The sequence below is a fragment of the Heloderma suspectum genome, chromosome 4, assembly GCF_057233095.1.
Source record: "Heloderma suspectum isolate Gila_16-S chromosome 4, 16-S_ref, whole genome shotgun sequence".
In the NCBI taxonomy this organism is placed as follows: Eukaryota; Metazoa; Chordata; class Lepidosauria; order Squamata; family Helodermatidae; genus Heloderma; species Heloderma suspectum.
Window position 1 is genome coordinate 172,086,150 of NC_139461.1, and position 10,967 is coordinate 172,097,116.

At 41.6% G+C, this 10,967-nt stretch overlaps 1 protein-coding gene across 1 annotated transcript in view; it reads left to right on the top strand.

Annotated features, from left to right (window-relative positions):
* The window catches only part of XPR1 (xenotropic and polytropic retrovirus receptor 1), a 160,335-nt gene extending 150,215 nt beyond the window's left edge, over positions 1-10,120 (top strand). The window contains exon 15 of the mRNA XM_084851285.1: positions 1,866-10,120. Within this exon, the coding sequence (XP_084707411.1) occupies positions 1,866-1,926 (61 nt within the window). The 3' untranslated portion in view covers positions 1,927-10,120. The remainder of the gene's footprint in view (positions 1-1,865) is intronic.
* Positions 10,121-10,967: the final 847 nt, after the last annotated feature.

Genomic DNA, 10,967 nt, shown 5'->3' on the forward strand with positions numbered 1-10,967 from the left:
GGAGGATCCTCCAGAACAGACTGGGGGGCAGGGGGAGGAAAGGAGAGGAAAGACCCACTGCACAAGCAGACTTCTGCTGATTCAGCTTTGGATTTCACCCAGTGTCTTTAAGACATATTGGTTTACAATGCCTTCTTCAATAATTACTGCAACGTAATTGTCAAAAGACCAAAGTGGTTGTTCTTCGAAGAAGAGCTTGTAAACATCTTTGGAAGTTAGAGGAGATGGAAACTGAGCAAATATGGAGGTTAAAGTATCTGGAGGTGATGTTTTCACGAACAGGAAGCTTGACACGATATGTAGAATTCATAAAGGAAAAAGTGACAAAAATAGCGTTGGGTATTTTACATTTTTATAGAACTAGAGTTGGACATCTAATAGTAGCACCACTAGAAATGTATAACAGGAAATTCACCCCACAAGTTCTCTATAGGACCCAAGTGAGGGCCGCTGGGAATTTAAATTCTTTGGAGAGAGTTCAAAATATTTTTTTTTACGATGATCACTAATGCTTTCTCCTTCTCTTTCTGATTAATGTAGTAGAGCTGAATTGCCTACAGGAACAATAAAAATAGTGGCATATACAATTATTTTAAGCAATTGGCTTAAAACTATTTTTAGTGAGTCTTCGTGTCCTGTGAGAAAATGAGCAATTGTTTTTGGAAGGCATTTGTCTCATCCCTAGTTGTCAGATTAAGCTTTTCTGAACAATAAAAAGCTTGCTAAAGCTTCTGAGGCAGAGAGTGTTTGCTATATCCCTACAGATGGATAGAACAACTATATCAATCTCAAAAATATCACCATTTAGAATAATTTTCCATACATTCCTTTTGTTCTGCCTTATTTAAAGAATTTGTAGTAATTCAGAGATAGGATGGCCTTTACTAAAGCTCGGTTAAATCTTATGCCTTCAGCTGTGTTAGAAGAAAGTTGCAGGAATAGGCCATGTTCTTAGCATACCTACATGGTTTTAAATAAGTGTAAGACCTTGTACATATTATACTGTCATTTGTATGAAGTACTGGGGGAACAATACTTGGGTTAAAATTTAGAGAGATATGTTGGGAGGTCTGTCCAGGAGACTCTAATTTATCTACTTTGTGAGCAAGATAGATATCCAACTGCAAAGACTGCATGTTTTCTAACTACAATAATTGATATTAGGGGGGAAAAGGGAGGGGAGTCTTGTCAGGGAGATTTGGAATTTTAAGTTTGTGATTGATTTTATATCATTCAGGTTTGTGTAAATTTTATTTATTTTAACTTGTGTTACAACAGAGACATTTTTTTAAAAGGGATTGCGGTTACTTTTGTATAGTTATGTAGTTTCCTTTGCTAAACTTTTGCTTTATGCTAGTCTGATGACTAGATTCAAATAAATCTGAATCTGGTCAAGTCCACATCTACTTAGATATTATGTCAGATGGAAGAAGGATGTAGAGATGGGATGGACACATGAGGCAATAGCTAGGCAGGTGTAATCCTGCTTCGCCATTATGCATAGTTTCATAATTAGGGCATAAGGGATACTGAGAAGTTAGAATTAGTTCTTAGGAGTATTGCAGATTTTAAATGCCAGTTTTGGATGATGTAGTCTATTTATGCCTGATGAGCAGTCTGTGGTCTAACGAGAAGATTTTGCTTCTCTTTTGGGGACCAATGAAGCCATGTATGCCTCAGCTTCAATATAAATCATTTGCCTTATGTGCCTTTTTTCAAAGGCACCCAGCAGAGGGTGCAGTTAACATGCTGATTCAGTGCCATAAAGATAAGTATGCAGAGCTGAGAAGACTGTGCTTATATCTGTCTTTTGCTTATGTGTGGCAACATTTTTCCTTCAGCAGTGTTTAATTTTGTTTTCCCAGGTCCAAGTCTCGTGACACCAAGGTGTTAATAGAAGACACAGATGACGAAGCAAACACATGAAATGCCCACAGAACCGAGTTCCACATCCCTTGTGTTCTCCTCTTTACTACCTTCCCCACCCCCACACCTAACCAATCCAACCTCTGGCATAGTTCCAGCTGAAAGCAGGAGAAAAATCTGAACACACTTTCTGAGCTCTTCCGGACCGGATCCTATGGACTCCAACAAGCTCACTGTGTTTTCTTTTCTTTTCTTCTGGTTTTAATTTGATTTCTTGTTTTTAAAATGAAAATGTAACTTCGTTTTGCCAATCAGAGGGATACTTAAGGAAGGAACTGTCTTAAAGATTGTTTGCAATCTCTACAAGGACATATTATCTGGATGAAGAAGCGTCGTCAGGACTCCCTAATGGGACTCTACCGAGAACTCACTCGGTCTCTGCTCAGTCCAGTTTTGACTGGTTGAAACTGGGCCTGCGTTTTTAACTCTGGCTCGCGCTCTGGTTTTTGGTGTTTTCCTTCATATCCAGCGCCAAGGCACTGGCTGCACTTGCCGGGAAAGTGCACTTAGAGCAGTATCTTCATTCACGAAGCTACTTTTTAATTTGATGTAACTTTCTTATAATTTTTTTGGAAATATGATGTATTTGTTGCATATAGTTTTCACATTATTTATGATAGTTAACAACCATATGAGAATGGTTTTGAGTCCTGTGCAATGAAAGTGGTAACTCTCTGAAAACAAGGCAAGTGGTGGGGGGAAGGGGATGTAGATCCTGAATCTCTCTTGCTGCATGGTTAAGCCCTTTGAAATACCTCTTTGATGAGACAACTTGCACCGGTTTAACCTAGCTTATTTTTTCTTCTGTTTGATTTATTTTAAACCAAAGTTTTTCTAGTGGGTTTTACTTGCTGCTGCTGCTGCTGGTCCCTCAGAAATCTGGGCGCCTTTCTTAGCCAGATCATCCTTGTGTGTGTGGCTGTGCGGAAATAGTACAAATAATCTTCAGGTTTCTGATGGAGGAAGGTTAGTTAGAGCTAATCCTGTGCAGTTCTTCCGATACCCAAGCAAAAAAACCTTTAGTTCGTAGGTTAAGAATAGTTTTCATTGTAATGAGCTGAGTCTCTAGGACATCACCCAATTTTTAAATAGGGAGCTCCTGTATCGTTCCATTCAGTTCAGCTAGATAATAGAGGAAAAACATGATTAAGTGAGGAAATGGTCTGCGTTGTTGGGGATTTGTTGCATTCATCAGTCCATTTGGGGGTCAGGCAGACGCTCAAGAGCTTGTCATAGCTGGAGGCTATGTAGTCTCTGCTACAACTGGGGAAGTTGGTATTGCAATAGAAAGGGCTCTTTAATTTTTTTTAATAAAAAAAAAGCTTTTGCCATACTTTGGCAAAGACTCATCTGACAATCACTGGCCAAGAACATCCTCAGGTTAGCTTTTGTTGTTGTTTTTTAACCTATCTGCCCCAAATCCTAATTTTCCAGTTTAGTGCTAGGCCTGACTTTTACAAGCATTATGAGTGGCACTGCTAATTGGACTTGGTAGATTGCCATACAGCTTAGCAAATCCTTTAGAAAAAGAATTTACCAGCTTGATTAAAAATAAATAAATTTTAGAAATCCATGTTGGCCTTCAGAGCCCATAGGATAGAGCAGCATGAATGTCTAAGATGACCATACCCATCCCTTGTAGTTGCAAGCTTGTGTTTTGTATGCCAAGCATTTGTGCTTAATGTTAGCAAATGAAACCTTATTTGTTCTCTGTTACGCGATGTGTGCGTATGTGAGGTCAACACCATGTAGTGGGAGAAGCTACTTCAAGTTTCCTTAACTCTATCTCTAATCCATGACTCCACTTCACAGCAAGGACTGTGATGTGTCTTTCTTAGCCTTTTCAGGTAGAAACGTCTTACTTCATTTCTCCTGTGGAGTCCTCTTGGATTTGCAAATCAGGGGCACACTTCTAAGCAAAGAGGATTCCTCCTCCTTGAATCTCTTTCCCTTTTTTAAATTCATAATTGTGTTCCAACTCACCTGTTTACCCCCCACCTATCTTCCAAGCCATTCACAAGATTTATTTTGTAGGGCAATTGTGGCTTTAGTTTGCATAATATTCCTGTAGCCCAGAAGAACTGGAGACCTTCATCTGTTCTTAAACAGAGCAAAACAATTCAGAGCAAAACATAGTGACTGAAAACCAGGTCCCTTGGCAGGCAAGATAGCCACAGAGTGGGCATTTGGATTACAGTTACTTGTATTGTGCTTTAGCTTGACAAGAGAAATGCTGGAAATCACCTATCCCCCAAAATGCACAGTTTTTAACAGGATGGAAGGCCAGGGGGAAACATTTTGGTGGTGGTACAGAACTTGGAGTTGTGCAGTGTTAGTGCTTCTGACCTGTAATGAGGGCCGCTTGTTATTCCAGCACCAGGGTGCTGGAATGGGAAAGAATATGAACAATAGAATCCTACATATCCCCCTTCTTGGAATCTGGGAACCTTCAACCTAGCCATGCCTTTTTTTTTTTTGCTCAGACAAGGTATGAGGTGTCTGCAATTAAGATAACATTTAAGATATTTCAAGGGCTTTTGCTCTGTTCTTTGATTCCAAGGGCTTTTTGTATTTTACTTATGAAAGCAGTAGGTTTTACAAGCAGCATTCTGGTTGGTGACTGATCATTACTGGTGACTGCCTGAGAACAGTGGCAACTACTTTTACATTTCAATAAGGTGAATCGATCAACCTAGCAATCTGAAGTCAATCTGAACAAATCATGTGTCCTTCTTCCACCCACTATGCAATATTTGGAAATATTTATTCAACTTGTTCAGATGGGACTTGGCAGGGGAATTTGACAGAATGAGGACTGAGCAGAAGGAGCAGCCTGGTGCTGGAAAATCTCAGCAGCCGATGAGCTCAGGATAAAGGGAAAGGCTAAGGCTGAAGACAGCGTTTTGTGTGTGTGCTACCACAGTGTCTCCTTTGGTCCAACAGGTTTTTGAAGCACTAAAAATCTGAAAAATCTTGCTCACCAGAGGTGATAGTAGGATGGTTGTATATGCCACAGGCAACAATGCCTCTTCCATAGTACCATTAACACACTGGGGAAAATGCTATTGTCTCCAGCCTAATACATCCAGCACATTTGGAAGCAGTGAATACACTGCTGTTCTAGACCTTGAGTCTGGGGAACTCTGCCAACTCTTGCAGGCTGCACATTGTTGTCTTTGATTCAGAAATATAGAGGAGTCATCTTCGTTCTCCAACATTAATGGAGTCCTTAACGAAAATAAATAAACGGACATCCAAAATCACTGTCAGAGCTTGATATGGCAGGTCTTGCCATGAAACCCCACACTCTTTGGAATGGAATTGTCTTCACTGAGCCTTGTCTATTCTATTTCAGTGTGGATATTCAAAAGAATGGGTGTTTCAATATTGAATAATGTGTATTTCGTAATGTCACATGTGAAGTAGGGACTTGCAGGTCTCACCAGCGTTGAGATTCATCTGCTTCAGATTTCATCTCAAGCATGCTGATCTCTCTCTGGATGAGATCCTCGAGTTCCCCCTTCAGATGTTTAGAAATGAGTCGCTTGTGCTTCTGAAATCTCTTTAAAAACATAGGCCTTCTCAGAACTCATATTGTTATAGTGGATGGTCAGTGCTGAGTGGGAGTCCCCCCCATGGTGATCTCTCTTCATCAATACCATTTTACCAGAAACAGTCTTCCCTGAATCCCTTATGCAGAAAGGAACAGTTAGTTCAAATAGAAGATGGGATATTGGGACAGCCAGGACACTGTTCCCATCTTCCTGGAATGAAAGCTAGAGAAAAGGCCATCTATCTTTGGAAATGGGCAGTAGTTTTTTTCAAAGCTGATGGTTTGAAAGAGGATGGTTGCTTTTAGTGTGTACACTCATTCCACTTCCACCTCTGGTACACAAGTTTTACAGGGTTTTTTATTATTATTATTATGTGGTTAGAACCTGCTTGACCTGAGATAACAGAGGGACAAAAGAAATGTATGTGAACACCATGGGAAATGATACCTCTCTGAAACCCCTTTCAGCTATCTTAGAAATGAAAGCAGGTTGGTAGAATTTGCCCTCTGTCAAGAAGGTTGCAGAAGGATGCACATAAGCTCTTTGCTACTTTTCCCCTTTTTGTGTTTGGACAAATGGAGGAAAGTTTGTTTTGTCTCAATTCAAAGGAATGCTGCTGCTTTCTGTCCATCCTCCGTGATGGTTGCCAGGTTATGGAGAGCAGTAGGAAACAAAGAAATGTTTGGATAGTCCTTTCATACCTTGCTTGTTATCCCACTTGATTAATGTTCTTGAATGTCACAAGCAAGTGGGCTCAGAAAGATAAGCTGCAGCTTTTGGTTTGGTGCTGGCCATTTTAGCCTTTATTCAGGAGATGTTGTGTGGTTCTGGTCTCTAGAAATAAGAATGGCTCACTACCATTCTGGTTACAAACTCTTTTGTCTGGCTGAACTTCCCGCTAACCCTGATGACGAATCCATTTGGGGGGGGACGACCTCTTCTTTGCCTAGATCAATTCCTTTCAAACTGTTCTTAGGAGCACTGGGTCTCCTGGAGGCATAAGTTCCTCATGGAGAAGGTCAGTAATAGCAGTCACATTTCCTTGAAAGAGAATTTCTCCAATACCATTTATGCCATGTACTGCTGCTGGAAAATTTTGGGTGTGTTTGTGTGGGGCAACATGGCCAGCATTGTATGTAAACTGTATCGCCTAGAATATGCCCCAGAACCAAATGCAGTGTGCAGGAGTTCCTCAGCAGTAGGGTTCCCTGAAGGGTAAGATGTTTGAAAGCCACTAGATCTTCCCAAGTCCCTCTAAAAGGTACAGACGATCCTGTTTTAACCCAGATGTGCTTTGATATTTCATTCCCACATGCAATTTTCCTTGCATGGAACCATTACCAATGAGGACCACAATTTTTCACAGTTGTAAGTCTGTGGGGTGGGGGGCAAGGGGGATAATTCAACTGGGGCAGGTAGATTTGCTCCACATATATAACATAGATACTTCATGTGACAATTCCATTCTTCCCTAAGAGTAATGAAGAAAGCCAAAGTTTTCCAAGGCATGAGTTGAAATGCCTGTTTTAGGCCCTGCTAAAACCATATTTCATTACTAGTTACTGGGCATACCCAACAGTGGGGCAGAAGGCAGGCCCTAAAGTACTGAAGTTAGGATCCAAAGCAATTCAACTATTCTTCTGCGCCTGCCCAGGTAAGGCAGACCTCTTACCTCTTCTGAGCACCAAACTACAGATACTGAGCTGGATCAGGCAGCCACATGTGAACCCTACATCCTTTTCACCTTCCTGCAAGCAGTTGATCAGCCACTTGTGGGAAGAAATCGTTTTGCCTTAAACAAGAATTGGAGTTCTTGGTTCAGCTGGCTACTGAAAAAGAGAGGAAGACCTCTTTGGGTCAGGAAGGGAAGGATCATTTTCATGCTGCTAATACCTCTGTCCAGCATCTTTATGCTGCTCCTTATATTAAAATTCACCCTACCAATGTGATGGGTCCAAAGAGATGTCACACATCCTGAGGGAAGATTGATGAATCCACCCCAACAATGCTGTAACATGAGAGAGTGGCCAAGGAACAAAAAGAATTCTGACATTTCTGATTGGAAGGTTTGTACTTAGGTCAATCCTGCTCCTAAGTCTTTTTATATTCTTGATGCTGAGAAAACACTTTTTCCCTTTTTTTCCACTGCTGGAGTAGTTGGGGGTAAAGGGAGCTGCAGGATTGATAATTAGGGTATGAAATGTAATCCCTCTTGTGTCTGTACAGGCCACTAGGTGAGCCCTTTTTCCATTCTAAACCATACATCCCTTCCAACCTGTTTTGTTTTCAGATTCATACTGTGTAGTTTCTTCTGGTGGTGGTTGGAGGTGGCTATAACTTGCCTTTTCATTCACACCTTTGCCCTGCTGCTATCTTTGACCTCTTTCCCATTCCTTTCCACTGTGTTGGTCTAAACAATGATTATATACTATGAAGCCCTGACCTGTAGGTGTCAAAAGTAACTATGGAATGTGATTTAGTCCTCTTGTGAGTGCTTTTCTCTTTACTTTCTTCCTTTCTCTATCCCCTTCTCCACTCCTCTTTTGGATCAGTGGAAAAGGTGAGGACAAAGACTTGCCGCTTGCTTGGACTCATGATGATGTTTCCGTGATTGCGCTATTAGCTGTCTCCTTCTCCCTCCCCTCCCCCTCCCCCCATGGATATAAGACTTTTCTGAAGTGTGGAATTAACTTTCTTGATAAGTAGGTTTAAAAATGCACAATGTGGTACTGTTTCATAGTTCCTAGATGGTTGTATAAAAAAGTTAATGTGGTTTGTGTTTTTAAAAGGACAAAAAGTGATTGGTTTATTAATCTGTCTTTTTCATTATTACAAGCTTTGTTTTCCAATGACTTACTGCCTGTTTTGTTGTTCGGGGCATCATATGTGTCCGTACTGTGCAGTTTCATTCTTGAACATATGGATGTTGGGCACAATCTACATGGTAAGATATTATTCTGGAGGAAGCCCTTAGCACTTGGATAGAACTTGCACAAGAACATGCACATTTTCAAACATCGCTCTTATGAATTTAGAGGGCCTTACACAAGTTCCTATAATGGTTCACCATGTTTGCTTTGTGTTTTTTAAAACAAAAAGTTGATGAGGTTGAACTTTGGGGTTTGGGCAAATACTATTTTTGCATTACATAAATGGTGCTCCCCTCTAGTTCCATCCCATGCTTTCCCCATAACATTTGAATCTAGGATATCACATGGGAGGGGCCAACAGCATAGTTACTTCCCATGTCAGTGTTTTTCAGCAATTCAGTCTCCCAATTTCTGATATTACCAGAGCCAACCACTTCTGTAAGGTGAAAACTGTACTCCAAAAGTTTGATCAACATCTTCTCTTTTTTATCCTTTAGTCTGTTCCCTGAGTAAAGAACTGCTCTGCAAGCATAGCTAGTTTCTAGCTTCATTCATATTTATTTTGTTGCTCTTCTCTGCTGTCGAAATCCTATAATGCCTATGTATTGGCATAGAATTCACACTTCCTGGTGATAGTTAAACATTAAATCAAAACTCTGATTCACAAATTTAGTGTACACCAAATATTGTGTGCCTAATGAATGCAAAATGTGAATGCAACAAACTGGTGCTTGAAAACACAGGTATGCTTCTCAGGGAACCATTGATTGGTTTTGGCTCCCTGTTAAATGTTACATGTGAAATAGCCCTTAGTGCTAGTATAGCCTCTTTCATGAGCTGGACTAGAACGTCATTCTCAAACGCAGCATGCTCCTGTAATCATGACAGCATTATAGCAACTCACACTTTCTTCAGCATTAAATGGGCACCAGAGGTGCGGGAGCAGATGGATCCAGTGGTCCTGTGTGTAGGATTCTGTTGAAATCCTTATGGGGAACCTTTTTTAAGTGCTAGCAAGGTACCTTAGGGCTCCCTGCCTCCCAGCTATTAATATGCTGACGCGAGGGCCTAGAATAACTATAATATCAACATCAAGAGTGATACATACATGCATCTAAGCAGTCCTAAATACAGACAACCTCCAGTCTGCAGCTCCAGCAGGGAGGGATCAGCAGCATGATCAGAACTGGAGGTTGGTGGTGTGTCTTAATACAAAGGGCTTACCACATGGACTAGTCCCCTCACAGATTTCAAAGGTCATGTGCTTTCCATTTGAATCCATCTAGAGTGGCCCCAGGGAGTGGAGCTGGCCCAATAATCTTTGGTACTCGAAGCAGAAAATCATCTGTGTGGCAACTAATTAACACAGGGCACCATTCACCAGGATGTTCTGCTGTACAAGCCTAATTGAAATGAATGGAAGCTGCTCAAAGGCCCCATAGCTGAGATCTGCATCCCATTCTGTCACAATGGCACTGGAGCTGTCTCCTGAAGCAGCTGCCTCACTTTACCTCATTGTAGTGCTGCTGCTTCCTCAAGGGAATGGGCTTGGTTGCGACTGGCAAGTGAAACAATCAGTTCTAATCAATCTGAGGGTGGACAACATGCAGGACACATGTGTTCCCCTGGCCATTTTTGTGGAGGAGGGGCCTGCCCTGCTGCTGAATTTGCTGTGGTGGCAGAAAAAGCAGTGATTTTATAAGAAAATATGGTGCGTGGGGAGCATGTCTGCCTTGTTTGGAAGCACAATTGCACTTCTGGAAGCCTCCCAGGAGCATGGTTAAGCTTGTGAACAAGCACACCTTGTTTCCCTCTAAATTTGCTGGGGCTGGGGGGGGGGGTGCCACTGTGGCAAATGTGGTGACAGAGGGGAGATAAAATTCCTACTGGGTTCTGGGGTGGGGAATACAGCCCCCCAACCCCCCAAAAGTTGCCTACCCCTGATCTAATGCATGTAGGAAAATCATTTGTCACTCACTTGGCTATTTAAAGGTGTGCACATTTTAAAACCCCAATCACCAATCATTGGTGCAGCAAACTGAAAAGGTCAGTAGTATACACAACTCATACGTATGTCTGCAGGACTGTGTAGCGCAGGGGTTGGGGCTTTTTTTCTGTTTAGGGCCATGCTCTCTCAAGGATAACCTGTTGGGGGCCCTGCTCTGTTTTCTCTCTTCTGTTACCCTCCTTTTCTCTCTCTCCCTCTTCCCCACCCAATGGGCTGTCCATTATCCTCGCCAGATGTCTGAACTGCTTGGTTGCAGAGGCCAAAATTAGGCTGAGGGCCACATGCAACCCTAGGACCATAGGCTGTGTGGATTGTCTTTTTCCTTCATTGCTTCACTATAGTGGATTTTTCCTTCAGTATGCTTCAGTACTGTAAAAAGCCACAGTACAACTATTGTAAGCCCAAGTAGTTTCCTTGGGGGTTTTTTGTTTTTATATGGGATGGCAAACTAACCTATCCGTGCCACCTTTAAATTACACAACAACAGCAGTTCCAAACATTGTTATAATTTGTCAGATTAGAATGGCGCATATGCCCTATGTCAAAAATACCTTCTGTGCAAACTCCAGTGACAAATCAGTCCTTGGTTTTCTTCAGCCTGATGAGATT